Raw genomic sequence first — 19067 nt, forward strand, 5'->3', positions numbered from 1 at the left:
GAAACCATCCGAGTTTGGGCTTTTTCCCCCAGCATTTAAATAATTATTGAAATAACGCACATTATTTGGGTTAGGATTCGGGTTAGCGTTAGGGTTTAGGTGGGTCAAGTGTTATTAATCCTATCTCTTATTTTTTGTTATCTTTTCTGAACTTTTAATGAATATTTTTAATTTATCTTCGCCGGGAGTTTACCTAAAGGTCCAAATCAGTGCATTGCCAGGACCTCAAGGTCTAAAAGTCTAGACTTTTCTGCCATTGGATGCCCTGATTGTCGTAGACCTTTTTGCTTAGAAATGCACTGATTTCCAACGGATCGGGTGAATGTAATGACTAGTTAAATCATCGCTGACAGAGTGTCATGAATTGGTGACAAGGTGTCACGGAATCGGTGACAGGATGTCACGCAATCGGTGACTAGGTGTTACGGAATTGGTGACAGCAAAGTTCATAGAAATTATTTTTTGTTTTGTTTCTTTGCATAACTTTCTAATTGCAGCAGTGAAGGAGCACCGGATCCAAAGTTCCAGCACCAAAGTTTTTCCACCTGTTTACCGAACTTTAAAGTTCCCTACTACTGTAACCGGATCTGCAGAATTACAACACAGATTTATTGCTAAAGCCGTTGGCCGAACTTCGAAAACTGAAGTTCTGTAAATGATATTCATTTATCGAACTTCGAAATTTGCACTACTGTAAGCGCCTTTAGCAATAAATCATATTGCAATTTTCCAGATCAGGTAACAGTAGTGCAAATTTCGAATCTGGGGCAAATAGCCTTTTCCTTATATTTTCAACTTGTTTCGTTACTATAAAAAGTGGTAGGTTTTTAGACCAGCACCAAGCTGCACCTTACATATGGGCAGAAATGAACATAACCCTATTTCTTTTTTTGCTGTGTTTCCTTTCTCACCTAAAATTATTATATATTTTGCACACCATTAATATTGCACTGGCTGCAGTGCGACAATTTTTATTTAGATTGCAGAGCTTTTCAAATAAATGTCATCACATTCAGCAGGACTTGAAACTGTGCAAAGTGTCCACCAAATGTACACATAGGGACACAGTTATAACCAAATTGCAAAACTGATTAATTTAACTTTAGCCGAACGGTAGATATCTGCTGATCTGTGACCCTGAAATCTTCGTAGCAAAATTTTTTTTGCTGAAATCCCAAGCCAGAATAGAACGATGTATATGCCAATAAGGCTATTTTTCTTAAGAAGTTCACTAGGTTGGAGATGTTTCATGCCAAATTGCGTTGATGGCATGGTTTTGGGCAAGCATTGCTTTGAAGAACCCATTTTTAAATTCATTTGAAAAAAGATATATTTCTTCATTGGAATTAAGTGTGTTTTCTTACATCCAGCTTTTATACAATTTTTAAATCGTAGCGCTTGAGGTTAAGGTTAGGTTTAGCGTTAACATTTGGGTTGTTATTGGCCTTCCGGTTTGGGTTGGGGTTAGCGTTTCGGTTCAGGAATGGACGCCAAACTTTCAAAAAAACGGGCATACTTTGAACAAGTAGAAACTGCTCCCTAATCACCAAGAAAATGTAACAGCGCTTCTTGGTAAACCTAATTTGCAGTTCTATTTTGCTTCAGACGAAGCATATGCCCATTAAAATTTTCTCAAAACACAAAGTTCTTAAAAACTTAATATTGACCTAGATTAACGCGAGTTTGTATTTTGCAATTTCAGCGCTTTGGTATGCTTCCAAAGAATTTGAACAAACAATATCCTACCTTACCAAACAAAAGAAAAAAAAGATTTGCAGCATGTGATTGTAATATAATATATATAAAAAAATGAGTTTTGACATGCAAATGTAGAAATATTTTTTTACTTTGCAGTGTGTTTTAGTTTTCAAATTAAAAAAAAAATGGGATTTCAGGGACTTCGTTTTGTTTTAATAAATTAAAATTAGACTTTCCCACCAACTTATTAAAAAATCATTTGACAAATCCCGAAAATGAGTTGGCTGAAGAAATTAAAGAAAGAATGGGATGGGCAGTCAACAGATTCTTCTGATTCATCAAAGGTTGAAAAGACCCCAACAAATGCTCAATGTGATACATTTAAATCTCACTGGGAACAGGTAACAAATCAAGTATTGTAATTTTGTTGTGGATAGGGATGTTCAAAGTAGAATCCCAAGGTATTCTAGAATAATAGGTTTCGAATCTAGAATAACGGTTCCAGAATAGCGAATCCTAGTATATTTTTATTAAATTATTTAACCTCGATTTTGTTTGGGAAGGGATTAATCTTAATCTACCCTACAGGGCCGACAATCACAGCAATAAATCACCCAAACAATTTTCTGACATGTGTACATTATAATAAAAAAAATCTCCCATATGTTTCACATTCTTAACAACTGCCATTTGAAGCAGTTGTGTAAACTGTAATATGTCAACTGTCCAGGTTGTTGCCAAAACTTATATTTTTGCCAATAGTGAGTACAATGCAACACTGCACACAAAAGTTTTAAGCAATTCGGTCCTGTTTTTTAAGCATTGTTGGTCTTGGAGCTTATTTTTTTACTAACGTGATCTGTTATGCAGTCAAATAATGTACTGCAAAGAATACAAAGTTACTATTGACTTAACAAATTCTTGACAATTACACTGCGCATAACTGCATAAGCAGCGAGAGGCCAACTTACCACACGTTTGTGCAATTAGGTGCAACAATCCGCGGTAAAACATTAAATTATATTGGTTCCAATTACCCGAAATAAACGGCAGAATTGGATTCGATATTCTACTTTGAACATCCCTAGTTGTGGATTACCATTTCTGCATTGTAATGTAAGCTCACGCTTTCTACATTAAAATTTTATGTAATATTCATCACCTAGAAAAACACTGTCAGGGTTTATTTAAACTGCTCTAACTAACAACATAAAATTTAGTTGTCTTATAAAGCAAATATAGAAAAAAATTGTAAAAACTTGTTGTTTTAAAAAAGATAACAGCATGCTAGTGTTAGACATAATGTGCTATGGGGTTACTCAACGTCAATATTTAGCAAGTTTACGCACCCTGAAGTTGAAACTTAATATTTTAGGAACCGCTGGGATTCTACTTTGAACATCCCTACTTCCAAGTAAACTTAGCATGTCTATTATTGTGGATGGCTTGCGATTACCAAGTTGTGAGAATGTTGCTGTCCTTTTGGTGACTGACCTTTTTAATCATCACATTTGTGGTGCTCTGGGTCTGTAAAAAATAATTAATAAGTTTTTGGTCTGCTTTTTGATTTCACACAGAAATTACATAGTTATACTTTGTATCGTCAGAAATTGTTTGTATTGGAGCGAATTGTGCTTCTATCTGCTTAAACCACACACATGAGTTTGAAGTTCATAATTGGTACAGAATAGAAACAGCATTATGTTGTAAAACTTCTTTGTGCTCCATTCTGCTTATTAAAAATATTGTTTGTAAGAGTTTAGGCGTCACCAGTTAGGCGATGTCAGGTATTTCTTTCAGGTGCGTTGTATTTAAAAGACCACACTCTAACTGGTAATAAAAAAGCACAAGAAAAATAAAAGGGCTCACAATTAGGGATGTTCAAAGTAGAATATTGAATCCAATTCTGCCGTTTATTTCGGATAATTGAAACCGATATAATTTAATGTTTTACCACGGATTGTTGCGCCTAATTGCACAAACGCGTGTGGTAGGTTGGCCTGTCGCTGCGGCGACCAATTTACAGTGCTTGCTTTAAATTTAACCTGGTAGTGCAGTGTCAGCGTTTTTTTTTTTCGGACGACCAATTACTGCGTCTCGCGATAACGTTCGTCTAATAATTAAATCAAGCATCATTGGGCGAGGGATCAACGTGTAATGTCTGGTGTGGAGTTCGCAATTTCCCTAAATACGTTAAGTTGCAAAGGTAACATTACGTTGTAAAACATGCTGGCCGTCCACAAAATGCGCTATAGCGTTACTTAAGGTCAACTTTAGGCCAATATTATTCAGCGAGGTTATGCAGTTATGCGCAGTGTAATTGTCAAGAATTCGTTAAGTCAATAGTAACTTTGTATTCTTTGCAGTACATTATTTGACTGCATAACAGATCACGTTAGTAAAAAAAATAAGCCCAACAATGCTTGAAAAAACAGAACCGAATTGACTTCTGTGTGCAGTGTTGCATTGTACTCACTATTGGCAAAAATATTAGTTTTGGCAACAACCTGGACAGTTGACATATTACAGTTTACACAACTGCTTCAAATGACAGTTGTTAAGAATGTTAAACATATCAAAGATTTTTTTTATTATAATGTACACATGTTAGAAATTTAAGGCGATTTATTGCTGGGCCATTCCGTGTCAATTCACACAGTCAAGAAATTCAACCTCTCCGATTTTCCTTAAATTTTACACACCTTTTCACTATGCTATATAATGAACACCTGAAAATTTGAGCGTAATTTGTCGAGAAACGCGAGAGTTATGAAGCATTTAGTTTGGGGGGGTCTGTTGAGAGGGCGAAATTTTTCTATTTTGGACCATGTTTGATGCCCTATTACTGCTAAACTAAATAATATAACAACCCAATTTTTTTACAGATGATAGTACTTCTACCAAATATTAAAAAAACAACATAGTTTACATTGTCACTATAAAAGGTCAGAGGTCATAGGCATACAAAGTTGGCCTTTTCCAGCACTCGGCTAATATTTTCCCTAATTTTGAAACCTCGTCAAGACTCCATTTTCGTTTGAATTTGGCTAAAAATGGGTTGAAATGTTGTTTATAGGATTCTCTCTGAACTGTGAAAATTTAAGTACAAAATAATAAAGGGGTTTGGCAGGCATGTAGCTAGGGATGTTCAAAGTAGAATCCCAAGGTATTCTAGAATAATAGGTTTCGAATCTAGAATAACGAATCCAGAATAGCGAATCCTGGTATATTTTTATTAAATTATCTAACCTTGGTTTTGTTTGGGGAAGGGATTAATCTTAATCTACCCCACAGAGCCTATAATCACAGCAATAAATCGCCCAAACAATTTGCTAACATGTGTACATTATAATAAAAAAATCTCCCATATGTTTAACATTCTTAACAACTGTCATTTGAAGCAGTTCTGTAAACTGTATTATATCAACTGTCCAGGTTGTTGCCAAAACTTATATTTTTGCCAATAGTGAGTACAATGAAACACTGCACACAGAAGTCTTAAGCAATTCGGTCCTGTTTTTTAAAGCATTGTTGGGTTTTAGTGCTTCTTTTTTGACTAATATGATCTGTTATGCAGTCAAATAATGTACTGCAAAGAATACAAAGTTACTATTGACATAACGAATTCTTGACAATTACGCTGTGCATAACTGCATAACCTCGCTGGATGTTGGCCTAAAGTTGACCTCAAGTAACCCTATAGCGCATTTTGTAGACGGCCAGCACGTTTTACAACGTAATATTACTTTTGCAACTTAACGCATTTAGGGCAATTGCGAACTCCACACCAGACATTACATGTTAGTCGCTCGCCCGATAATGCTTGAGTGACACTTAATTATTAGACGAACGTTATCGCGAGACGCGGTAATTGGTCACCCGAAAAAACGCTGACACTGCACTACCAGGTTACATTTAAAGCAAGCACTATAAATTGGTCGCCGCAGCGACAGGCCAACTTACCACACGCGTTTGTACAATTAGGCGCAACAATCGGCGGTAAAACATTAAATTATATCGGTTCCAATTACCCGAAATAAACGGCAGAATTGGATTCGAATCCCATCTGGATTCGAATCCAAGGATTCGATATTCTACTTTGAGCATCCCTACATGTAGCGTGACCATTTAAAAGGGGGGTGTCCCGAATTTCCAACTTAGGGAATTCCCCTATTTTCGGTCTGCCGTTAATGAACAATAACATCATAAAACAGTGACGGGTGTAACGTCATAAAATAGTGATTGTAATGACGTCATAAAACATTCTAATCAGAAACAACTAACGTCCAGCAAATGCGAACAGGTGCGTCGTCGACACTCCTGCCAGGCGAAAAACTAAACCAAGACGGTAAAATATGTGTGATTGATTTTGGAAGAATCCTAAACTATCAACAGCGCAGATTCCTAAGTTCCATGTACGGGGACTAGCGTTAAATTACAGGCAAGCCTTACGCCATGTGCATTACTAAACAAAGATTTTTACCAGGTGTTATTATGCCACAATTAGCACTACATCAGTGTGCCAAGTCAGTTAAAATACAAGCTGCGGTTGAGGGGAAATAAGTTGTGTCAACTGCACACTAAACACGTGGTCTTAGACTTTTGCGTTAACTAACCTAACTTAAAAAAGGGTGACTTTGAAATGCGCACAACAGTCATCATTATACCACCTTTTAAGAATCTGTTTCAAAAAAAAAATCCGTTGTTAACCAATATCGAATATTAGAGCAGACAGCGAACAGAGAGGACTCACATTAGCTGCACCTAACTTCGACGTTTTAGCGAGAAAAAATAAAGAAGGTTTGTCTTCGCGTTGTTAATTGTCGAATTCACACTTGATAATAATCAGCCAACCTCAACAAATAACGAAAGAGAAAAAATATACTACGTTTTCAGGTCGACCAAAAATAGACAAAACAAAGTTTTGCGTTAGATTTTGGTTACGCGTTATCTTAAGACGCGTGACCCAAATACATTAAGAACATTGCCGCTTCGGACAGTTTGCTAAACCCTGACCAAAACGAACAACAAACAATAATAGTACTCACAAAAAGGGGGGTAGAAAACCCCGGCCCCCTGGATACGCCACTGAGTCACATGATTAGTAACCTAAATCACCTAGGGGGCTGGAGAGGTGTGTTATAAACACCCCTAGAGGGTACGGACGGAGCCCGAAAAATTTTACGTCTTGTGTATTCTAGACGCTAAAAACGGCGTTTAGTTATTATGAGCTTACAATAGAAAATTTGCAACACCTCGTATTCAAGTCCGATTGTCTTATTCACTTCCGATTGTCAAGTGATTTTAATTGCGCGAAACGCTATGGAATTGCGGTGTCAGAACAGTCTCTGTGGCATATCAATCACAGACTGTTGCACTTTGTTGTCAGCAAAATTAGCGAGGCTTATCAAAAAATTTGGTGATATTTGTAGTTTAATTTTGCCGATGGTATGAAGCATGGCTTTAAAATCGCCCTTTTTGAACTCTGTATAATTAGTAAATTATTCAGCTGAAACTGTGCAAGAAAAACACAAACATATTACTGAAGTTAAGACAGCGGTTTATTATCGGGCAATAGTTCGTTGACATTTTAATTGATGTTTCAAAATGCGACGGTCAAGCGCTCCTTTTCAAGATTTAGGCTAGAATAAAAACATTCAATAGAGCGACCTGCGGTGAAGACGTTTGCTGTAGCTTACACGCCTGTTTTCTCTACGTCGTTGAGAAGACGGTTCATTTTTATCAATAAAATATATATTCGTTAACAGGCCTGCTTGAGATTACTTGAGTCGGTGACAGGCCACTGCTAAATGAAACAACGATAACGAGCGGTGATTAGGCGTTGGCGGCGATAAGCACCGACGACTAACGTGTTTTCAATGCCAGGTGCAATGTTTCCGATGTAAAAAAATGTTACCGATGTAACATTGCAGCAATCACGGTTTTAGTTTTGTGCTAATTGTTTACTGAGATTTCAAAGGGTGGTGTCAAGACTCCTAGACTCCCCCCCACGCTACGCCCCTGGGGTTTGGAGATATTGATTGTGAAATCGGAGAGGTTGAATTTCTTGACTTTGTGAATTGACACGGAATGGCCCTGCTGTGATTGTGGGCCCTGTAGGGTAGATTAAGATTAATCTCTTCCCCAAACAAAATCGAGGTTAAAAAATAAAAATAATTTAAAAAAAATTATACTAGGATTCGCTATTCCAGATTCGTTATTCTACATTCGAAACCTATTATTCTAGAATACCTTGGGATTCTACTTTGAACATCCCTACTCACAATATGCTTTTATAAATCCAGCCTGTTTTTTTGTCGCTACAGTTTGTACATAAATCACTTTTAAAGTTAAAAGTCCAACCAAATTCCGGAAAACCTGCAGTCACTATTTTGTACCATCCTTACCTTCCGAATTTGCGATAAGTTATAGATTGTCTTGAACTGCTTAATATTTACCCACATTTTTTTAGATTTTGGATGTGATCCATGTTAGCAGTCCTCAAACAGCATTTATTCATACAAGGAAAACCACAATTCCCCAAATTGGCGGTGTTACTGCTGATGATATTGATGTTGTAAGAAACCTTTTGGAGCAAATGATTTTTCTATTGGTAGAAGAACAAACATCTGGTATAATATTACAATACTTGATAGAATTATCTGTTCTGTATTTTCTTTTGCCATTTCCGAAAGCTACCAGTGATTTAAAACTTTCCTAGCTAACAAAATCCATAAATTTTTCTAAGTAAAACAAACTCTATTACTCTAAATTTAAGTTTCTGCTAGGGTTGCTTAAGAGTACCTTAGGTACCTCAAACTTGTCTATAATTTTAAATACCAACATAGAATCGATAAGAAAAAGCTCTTCAAATTACATTTATTAAGAAGTTATACTGGTTCCCAAATGCATAGTTATTACACTTTGACCATTCTCGCTATGACTCAGTTTCAGTGAATTTTCGGTTTAAAGCACTTTAACTGTTATAGAAGTCATACTGAAATTTTGTAGCAGCATTTGACAGTGGCTTGTCCAATTCAAAAAAATAATATGGAGTTTTGCAGCTTTGCATAAGATGAGGTATATATACATTTTGTAGTATTTTTACCATTGATATGTTCTTTCAAGAAACACTTCAGTCTAGATCAGTGGTCCCCAACCTGTGGGTCGCGACCCCCAAGTGGGGTGGTCTGATATTTTCTGTGGGGTCGCCATAAACTCTTTTAGTATGATTTATATATTTCGTTTTCTTAACAATGACGTCACACTAATAAATGTGACTGAGTGCATCTTCTACATAAAATTGCTGCTATAGCTCTAAAGAGCTGCTAAATCAACTAACGGGACATTTAACCAAAATTAGCTTTGATTTAGCGCAGCTAGCACTTTCCCTCGCAAATTGTTTCACTACTGGGTCATTCCATTCCTACTGGTACAGTGGTGGCACCCTATGTCATAGATTTTTTTTAAATTTTATTTGTAGAATCTCCCTGCAATTCTATGAAAAGTGATACCAATTTTACCAAAATTGGTCAAGTACTTTTTGAGATATCAGCGACTGAAAATTGGCCCTTTTTAGGCTTTTTCATGATCACTCATGCATAAAATTTAACTGAAAATTTTGTTTGACCTATTGTGAAGGTGTTTTAAATGGTAACTTAAAAATTCCAATGCATATCAGTTCTCCGAAGTAAGCAGATTCTAAAAAAATATATTGTTGTTTGTTTTTGTATCACTACAGGCCACCAAGTGGCTAGTTTCACACAAGACTATTTGTGATCAGTCATGCATGACAAAACTTTGAACGGTTATAGCGAAAAATACTCTACTTCGATTTTTCTGCAACTTAGCTTAAATGAAAGGTAATTTTGTTGGCTTTCTACCCTCCAAATATGAAGTGGGATATTTAAGTAGAAATTACAAAATTTCATTGCTTTGTAATAGTTTGCGAAAAAGCTTTATGTCGCACTATTATAATGTATAATTATGAAATGTGATTGTCTGGTGCTTCCAGAAAGTCAAAAAAACTTATAGAAGTCTGCTGGTACAGCAATGCACACTAGAAGCCAATACATAGACCAATAATTTCAGTCAATGTATGGCGAAAATTGCCAATAATTTTAATGATTTGCGACTGAAAACTTTATGCACAATCAGCGCACAATACTACTTATACTAACAGAGGAGGATTCTATACGATGACAAAGAGAAAGATACTATACAATGTTAAGTACAAGTAATATGTATATTGGAAGACACCTCATATTCAAGTAACAGACTACCAAGAGCTTAAATCTATCGCAATGTTATTACAAAGCACCGCCCTTTCTTCAGTTACACAATAATAACTGCACCGTATGTTCCAAGTAACCCTTATTACTAACTAATAACTAATAATACATCTAAAGAACTATCACTTATTAAGGTTGAAAATTTGATGGAAATAAACTTTGGTTTGATTATAAATCATGACTGGAACTAGCTGCAATTCACTCTGCTTCAAGTTACAAAAACTTATAAAGATGTGTGAGACCAGTCACAACACTTTTCCAAAAACAGGCTTCCATCAGACTTGGAGATTTGGTATTGTCCTCTTGATGTTAACAAAACATGACATGCAATCTGGCACAAAACATGGCCAATGGAAAAAATATTGGTCTTGCCTTTGAGGCCAGTAATATGATTGAGCAGGTCTTTTTGGATGCATGCAGTAACAACTTGACATATATACCATTATCTTTAGCAATAGAGACTATGCAGCCTATGTACCAGTCATGCTCATATACAAACTTGTGCAACATAAGCAACAGGAGAAAGCATTGGCATTTAAGGTGGTGTAGTGCTTTTACAAATTTTAGATTGCGCAGCAAATTCAAGGTCACAACTTGTCCTTATGTTGTATAACTCCTTCATTCAGTGGTTCAAATAGTGGAGTATAGTACCTTTTAAAGTCGGTCCAGACTAAAACCTATCTTGCAAATGGGAAGAAACTGATTTCATGTCCTTCGGAATCACTTCAAAACTAATAGTTGAAAAAGTTTGGCAACAAAAACACATATTACTGGCCTCAAAAGCAGGACCAATACTTTTTTCCATTTGATCATGTTTTGTGCCACATTGCATGTCATGTTTTGTTAACATTAAGAGGACAATACCACATCTCCAAGTCTGATGGAAGCCTGATTTTAAAAAAGTGGTGTGACTGGTCCCACACATCTTTATAAGTTTTTGTAACTTGAGGGAGTATGAATTGCAGCTAGTTTCTGTCCTGATTTAAAATCTCAACCTTAATGAGTGTTAGATCTTTAGATGTATTATTAATTAGTACTTAGTAATAATGGCTGTTTAGAACATACTGTACAGTTAATATTGTGAACTCAGGGGTCGGAAACCTGAGTTATGTATGGTTCTTTTGGTAAGGCAATATGGCTCTTTTGATAAAAGAATCTTGCTTGCAGATAAATGTAAGCTATCATTTCTCAGCATGATCTGAATAAAATTGCAAGCGGCCACAACCGCTTTCCTAACTCTATATTTTCTTTTCATTACTCATAGTAGCAAATTTTTTTCCTTCTTCTAGCGAATCTCTTTATATTCGAAAGGCCCAATTCTTTTAACCGAACTCCGTAATCAAATTTGTGCAAACCTAACTAATTAAATTTAATGCACATTATGTTCTGTCCTTAAAATGAGAACAAAAATAAATGGCCTTGCACAATTTACTAGTTTTTGCCAACATATAGCTAGATGTTTGTCGCTCTCATGAAAACACAAAATAATATTTGACTATTATGGCTCCCTTAGTTAAAAAGGTTCCTGCCCCTGGTGTAACTGAATGAGGGGCAGTGCTTTGCAATAACATTGCTAAAGATTTAAGCTCTTGGTAGTCTGTTACTTGAATATGAGATGTCTTCCAATATACATATATACTTGTACTTAACATTGTATAGTATCTTTCTCTTTGTCATCGTTTAGAATCCTTCTCTGTGTTAGTATAAGTAGTATTGTGCGCTGACTGTGCATAAAGTTTTCAGTCGCAAAACATTACAATTAATAGCAATTTTGCCATACATTGATTAAAATTATTGGTCTATGTATTGGCTTCTAGTGTGCATTGCTGTTCCTTGCAGACTTCTATAAGTTTTTTGACTTCTTGGAAGCACCAGACATTCACATTTCATAATTATACATTATAATAGTGCGTCATAAAGCTTTTTCGCAATCTATTACAAAACAATGAAATTTTGTAATTTCTACTCAAATATCCCACTTCATATTTGGAAGCTAGAAAGCCAACAAAATTACCTTTCATTTAAGCTAAGTTGCAGAAAAATTGAAGTAGAGTATTTTTCGCTATAAGCGATCAAAGTCATGCATGACTGATCACAAATAGTCATGTGTGAAACTAGCCACTTGGTGGCCTGTAGTGATACAAAAACAAACAACAATATATTTTTTTAGAATCTGCTTACTTTGAAGAACTGATATGCATTGGAATTTTTTAGTTACCATTTAAAACACCTTCATAATAGGTCAAACAAAATTTGCACTTAAATTTTACGCATGAGCGATCACGAAAAAGCCTAAAAAGGGCCAATTTTCAGTCGCTGATATCTCAAAAAGTACTTGACCAATTTCGGTAAAATTGGTATCACTTTTCATAGAATTGCAGGGAGATTCTACAAATAAAATTTTAAAAAAATCTATGACATAGGGTGCCACCACTGAACCAGTAGCAATGGAATGACCCTACTACTTGAACTTTCAATGAGTTATAAAGAGCTGTTTTTTCAAACATGGTTTGTGAAGCGGGATTCAGCGCAATAAGGTTATTAAAAGCAATTGTGTGCATATAAAGGGCTGTTTTTTTCAAAAACAGAACTTTTTGTTACTTAACATGGTACTTAACAACTTAACATTGCAGATATAAGGAGTCCGCTTTATATTCTTAATTTGACAGCGGATGCAGCAAATCGCATTTCTTTTAACTCGTTTAATGTAAAATAATCAAAAGTGTCAGTAAATATTTTTCTAATAACTTTGATGCAATCAACTTACCCGGCCCGTTTTTAAACACACGGTTTGTGAATCGGGGCAAAGAGCAACGACCATATTCATCACAAAACATCGTAGGCTATATTGCTTGGAAGTAGAGCATGACATGCGGTTATGATTTTATAAAGTGGATGTCAAATCAAGTGGAGATACTATGCAGCCGCAACTATAGCACTGAATGCAATTTATTGTTGAAACAAAATGAAATTTAAAATTATCATGTTCGTTCGTGTTTTAAATCCAAATTCATTTTGTTGTGTATAATTTGCCCTCGTACTGCTTTGTTCAAGCATTATTTGAAATTTTTTTATTCGTATCTCAAAACATAATGGGGGTGCAATGTAAATTATACATGCATTTTATTTAAATTGGGGTCGCCTATTAAAAAGGTTGGAGACCACTGGTCTAGAGCACCTTTCTTTATTGAGCCAGGTTGTCGGATCACCAAATGTGCATTTAACACATCAGTGAATAGAATAGTTTATTGAGTACACATAAAGAACTTTGCAATAAAACCGGAGTTCATGTACTGAAAATAGGAAAGGACAGTTAACACCATTCGCAATACTTAATCAAGCCGTCTTCCTTTCGCACTAATATAGTTTTGGTGTAACAACGGCCTATTATTTTTTTTTGTGAATTTGGGGTTCGTCAAACATGGGTTAAAGTAATTTTCGCCCATCTCTGTTTTTGCTTGCAGAAACAAGTTAAGGGAAGGTATAACACCAAATATGTAGCTTAAACTAATGTACTAAAGTGAAATATATAATACAGGGTTGGCATTGAGTTAATATTTGCATTGCACTTGCCAGTCGGGATAGCGTGTACCTATCAGAACTCGCCTGAACAAAATGGTACTTGCCAAAAATGTTGGCATATGGTTTGCGAATCTCTATCCAACTAAATTGCTTTCAAAAATAGTAATTTAAGTTGCCTTACTATTTCGATAAATAAACATGTTTGTGCTCAATAGAGTCCCATATCCAGGGGGTGGGGTGTATCGTTAAAAACGTTGAGTCAGGAGCAGCTAATGTCCCTCGCTTTTTGCGCTAATATCTGATCTTTTTTTAACTAAAAAAAAAAATTTATTCTCTATAAGCATATCCAAGACCATGTGTTTAGTGTGTAATTGACACTATTTTTCCTCAACCACAGCTTGTATTTTAGCTGATTCGGCATACTGCTCAGCGCAGATCTTGCGCTAATAGTGTCATAATAACAACCGGGAAAACCAATCTTCGTTTAGTATTACGGGTGACAAGAGACATGCTCGCAGTTTAGCGTGGTCCTGAAATGCGCTGCTGATAGTCTAAACATGAAACTCAATCACACATACTTTACCGTCTTGATTTAGTTTTTCACCTAAAGTTAACGTTGCACACTAAGCGATTTGACGCACGTGTTTGCTTTGTGTTGTAAAAGTTTTCTTTTGCTGGACGTTAATTGGTTGTGTCTGTTTATTTTACATGACGTCATTGCAAATCACTATTTTATGCTATCATAACCGTCACTAGTTTATGACGTCATTATTCATTAACGATAGACCAAAAATAGGGGAATTCCTAAAGTTAAAAATGCGGGACTCCCCCATTTTTCTTGGATTTTTTGGATACCCCCCTGGCCTAACACTACTGTTTTGTAAATTTTTTTTGAAGAAAATGCTAAAAGGGTTGCGCAAAGTGTCAAAAATTTGCATAATTTAGATTTTAGGATATGAGTGCAAAAATTATTCGCAGAAATAATGTGACAGTAGTTAGATAGCAGCTTTTGTGTTGTTGCACATTATGACAGAAACAAATCATTAGGCATAGTGACTTTTTTACAGCGCCTCTAGGCTAAAAAAGTTGTAATTAGGCAAAATGTAACATTGAATCTAAAAGCTTGCATTTACATAAAATTGAAAAATTATGGTTTTGGGGTTTAATGGCCTTGTGCTGCCTACGTGGTAATTAACGAAAAGTTTGGAACACTTTTAGTGAACTAAATAAAACTAAGCTACAGGAAATAATTTTTGCACACTAATTGCGCGCATAAGTTGGTCAAATTCCAGGGCGGTATGACGCCTTATTAGAAATTCAGAGCGTCTGAAAATGCTCTGCATGGTCGTCGCGTATGGCAGATAAATCACTTAATGGTCATATTGCAAATTCGGTATGAACTAATTATATGAAACACAAAATAATAATAAGCTTTCGCACAATCATGCTTCATCAAGTTTTATTTTTACCGTTTTAATTGTTAATTGAAACTTTGAATGCATATGACTTTTCACTATGTGTGATGCATTTCTTCAACTTCTATTTGTAGTTGCGATAGAGCGATTAAAATAAATAATTGGCTTTAGTTGTTGAAGTTAAACACCATTAATTACATGTCAATAAATTAAGACTTTCAGTAACTCTAAAAACAACAACCAATTTTCGCTTTGGGGCACTTCCTGTTGGCGAGTGGATGTCAACCAGCACTCGCCCACAACAGCTGACTAACACAGACAAACAACAAAACCATGTAAAATCAATCCCTGAAATTATAGCCCCTGACAAAATAACAAGTTGATACTAATAAATGATTTGTGGGAAACTTGGCTGCTTTTATTTCTGATTTTGATAAAAAATTTAAGTGGCTTGTATATTTTTGTGACTGGGAACCCCAGTTTAGTTGTTTGTTTGTGAAGGGGTGAGATACAAAATCTATAAAAAATAAGAAGTGATTCCATTAAAAATTATTTTTTCTAAGCCAGAGTCGGACTCTAGTTATTTTAATCCGACTACACAGTCCTGTTTTCTGATGTTCTGATTTTCTGTTTTTGTGTATTTTTAATTTGTAGAAATTAGACTAGCTTAAGATAATTTGTCTGTCTTTGTTACTTATGGCAACAATGTCATTTGTTAGAAATGGGGTTTCTGGTTATAATTGATAAAATCGTGTTTCAGCGTGCTTACATTTGGTTTACAAAAATAGTAGTTTATGTTCCAGAACAATGTCGTCACCACTTTGGGTAAGTCATTGTTTTTAATTGAAGGGGTTATCAAGAAAGCTTTTTAGCTCAAGCTGTCACTGATAAAATTAACATAGCGTTTGTATTAATTACGAAGTGTTTTTGTCATTTAAAATTTTACATATCAACCAAACTATTCTAGAGTAATCTTCCACACATAATTAACTCTATTTGTTTACTTGTGTAAAAGGTAATTTAAAAAAAAAATGTCAGTAAGAACAAACATGAACCACTAGCTATGATAGAAGGAAACTCACTTTTGATCATAAAACAATGCAGAAAATTTGTCACACATAAATTACATTTACTAGGATGTAACTGAATCGCTAAATGTTTAAATCAGACAGACTTATTGAATTTTTTTGTCACAATCGTTTGTTAAAGTAATAAATAGCGTATATGCAATAATCAACAATGTTTCCTACCTGCTACTTTAAGTTACTGATTTTGATTATTTTGTCTGATATTTTTCACTACCTTTTTTCATTTTTAAGGGGAACTTCTTGGACCTATTTTGGAGTTTGCAATAACACAATGCATTTTCCAACAACTTTTTGACTGGTGGTTGGATACACCTTCATTCCAATCAGAAATTTTGCTTAATCTGGTAAGACACACAAGTTTTTTATTTATTTCCTGACTATTTTGTTGTGATACTGTTTTTTTTTTTTTTTTCAGTTAAAAGTATATGAAGTTTTAATAAGCCAAGCACAGCATTCTTTGTTGCATCATAAACAGCTTGTTATCCCAATGTTAAATTTGTTATCAACAAATTCCAGTGCAAGGTAAGGACATATTTATCTTGTGGTTGATATACTTTATTTTGCTTAATTGAATTGCTTCTATTATTCCGGTGTGTGATTTTTTAAATCAGACAAAGATTTTGTCAGATTTGTAAATGATACACAAACAAATCCCTAAGGAGGATAATAAATTTCATTGTATAAAAGCCTACGATTTGTAGCACATTCATGAAAAGTGTGCCGCAATGTTTAAATTTGTTAAGAACCAAATGTGAATTCAGTATGGCAGAATGCTTGCAACTTTGAATGCACCTTTGCTAAACAGCCAACCTGCACAAATAATGAAAGGCGAAAGAGAAAAAACATCCTGCGTTTTATGGTCAGCCAAACAAGAGACGAAAAACGGCATTTTGAGTTATTTTGGTTTCGCAATAGCTTAAGACGCTTGACCCAATTACATTGTAAACATTGATGCTTTGGACAGTAAGTTAAACCCTGACAAAAATGAACAAAAAAACGCTAATATTACATATGAAAGGTGAATGGTATTATATCCCCCCCTGGATACGCAACTGGTCATGGCCCCCAATCTACATATACCCTTTTGTCAATATATACATTTACCTTAAGTTTCAATTGGTTGGCAACGTGTGTAATGTTACATGCTACAATATCAAGAAAGTATCACATGAAGGATATGCTTAGACCCTGTTTTGTTTAATGTATTTTTCAATATGCTTATTTGTTACTTGTTTTTATATTTTATTTTTAGTATACTTTTAATATATGTTTGATTGTTTGTGTAGGTCGGAAGAACTTGATGGGCACATTGTGTTGCTTTTAAATCTATTGTGTGTTTGGATGAATAGAGATCCAACACTTTTGGAAGTTTTCTTTAATGCTTCCACAAGTCATGGACCTGCAAATTTTTTGATTTTTTCTCTTCTAATTGACTTCATTCACAGGTCTGAAACGTTTGTAACTCAAGCAAAGTATTTTCCTAAGATATGTTAGTTCTGTTTTTTATTGCTTTATTTACTAATTTTACATCTGATCTAAACCAGTAATAAAGTCTGTGTAACTTTCTTAACATATGTATACCCAAATCAAACAATGTAAACCAGAAACCATTTCCTGATTATAAATATATTTTTGTAATTTTATGTTAAACCATTGTTTTATGCGTTTTGGTATGTATTGTTTTCATAATTTATTTAGGGAGGGTACAGTTGGGCAGCAGGCAAGGGATGCTTTGCTTCTTTGCATGGCACTATCTGCAGAAAATGAAATGGTGGCAAACTACATTGTTAAGCAGTCGAACTTTTGTCCTGTGAGTATATTTGTTTGTGTAATTAGTGTTATTTTGGTATTCCAATTTAAAAATTGAATTGGCAGGTAATTATTCACTGCTTTTTGACTTAAATATATACATGAATCCCCTTGATAACAAACCCAATGATAAAATTTTAAAAGAGTTAGTTTGTCATCTATCACAACTCAAGATTGAATCGATGAATTACTTTCCAGAATTTACATGTTGTGCTTACCAGTGATGTATTCATGGGGGTTGGGTTCTGACCTCCTTTTTTAGTGCTATTATCACTTTTTGTTTGTTTTTCTTTCTTTGCTGACATCAGGTGTTGGTGTTACAACTGTTTGTTTTAGATAAAGCAGATTCTCTTGAAAAGTGGTCTAACTGTGACTTTTGTAACTGTTTTAAAGTCTACATTTTTAGAAAATTATAGTTTTCGCAAAAAAAATTATGAGCATTCTAATACCACATGCAATTAACTCAATTTTTTTCTTAATCACAGTTTGTAAACAGCTCTATTACATCTGACGAGCATAAACGAAAACCCACTGGAACAGAAATTTTAGGCAAATAAACTTTTTTGGAATTTTGTAACCACTTTAACAATATTATAGTACTTCTGAGTAACAGTATTTCCACTGTTGTTGCTTTCAGGTCCTAGCAACAGGATTAAGTGCTTTATATTCTACATTGCCAAGGAATATGGTGGTGAGAACTGATGATTGGCATTGCCTTCACCGGAGTGACTGGTGTCAAGTACCCTCTTTAATAAATTTTATGAATTCCTTTGAATTCTGCAATTCTGTTATTGAGGTAAAATCTTTTCTCGTTTGTTTATGAATTTGTTTCACACCCGAATTTGTGTATGTCATGTCATGATCCGCCGCCATAGCAGTAGGTTATATATAAATGTTATAATCTTCTGTATAAAAAGTTGCACTTGTTTACTTATGTACCTTTTTGACTCCATAATTTACACTTTCTTACAAAACAGGCAAGGATAGAGTTGCAGATGTAATGTGTTTAATTATTGCATAACATGCTGAATAAAAAGTGTTTTAAGGAGAATAAGCTGTTAGCCCAATCAGGGGCGTATCCAGAAAATCAAAAAGCGGGTTCCCGAATTTTTAACTTATGAAATTTCCCTATTTTTGTCTGACGTTAATGAATAATGACTTCATAAAATGGAAATTAAATGATGTCATAAAATGGCGATTGAATAACGTTATAAAAAACATGAGAAACAGCCAGTTAACGTCCA

At 34.9% G+C, this 19067-nt stretch overlaps 1 protein-coding gene across 1 annotated transcript in view; it reads left to right on the forward strand.

Annotated features, from left to right (window-relative positions):
* The first annotated feature begins 1860 nt into the window (after window positions 1-1860).
* LOC146136227 (FHF complex subunit HOOK-interacting protein 1A-like) overlaps window positions 1861-19067 on the forward strand; it is a 47595-nt gene continuing 30388 nt past the window's right edge. The window contains exons 1-7 of the mRNA XM_083395526.1: window positions 1861-2099; window positions 8171-8330; window positions 16246-16358; window positions 16430-16536; window positions 17301-17459; window positions 17713-17824; window positions 18461-18619. Of these exons, the coding sequence (XP_083251652.1) occupies window positions 1974-2099; window positions 8171-8330; window positions 16246-16358; window positions 16430-16536; window positions 17301-17459; window positions 17713-17824; window positions 18461-18619 (936 nt within the window). The 5' untranslated portion in view covers window positions 1861-1973. The remainder of the gene's footprint in view (window positions 2100-8170; window positions 8331-16245; window positions 16359-16429; window positions 16537-17300; window positions 17460-17712; window positions 17825-18460; window positions 18620-19067) is intronic.

This window comes from Ascidiella aspersa, chromosome 8 (genome assembly GCF_963924565.1).
Source record: "Ascidiella aspersa chromosome 8, kaAscAspe10.2, whole genome shotgun sequence".
NCBI classification, from domain to species: domain Eukaryota; kingdom Metazoa; phylum Chordata; class Ascidiacea; order Phlebobranchia; family Ascidiidae; genus Ascidiella; species Ascidiella aspersa.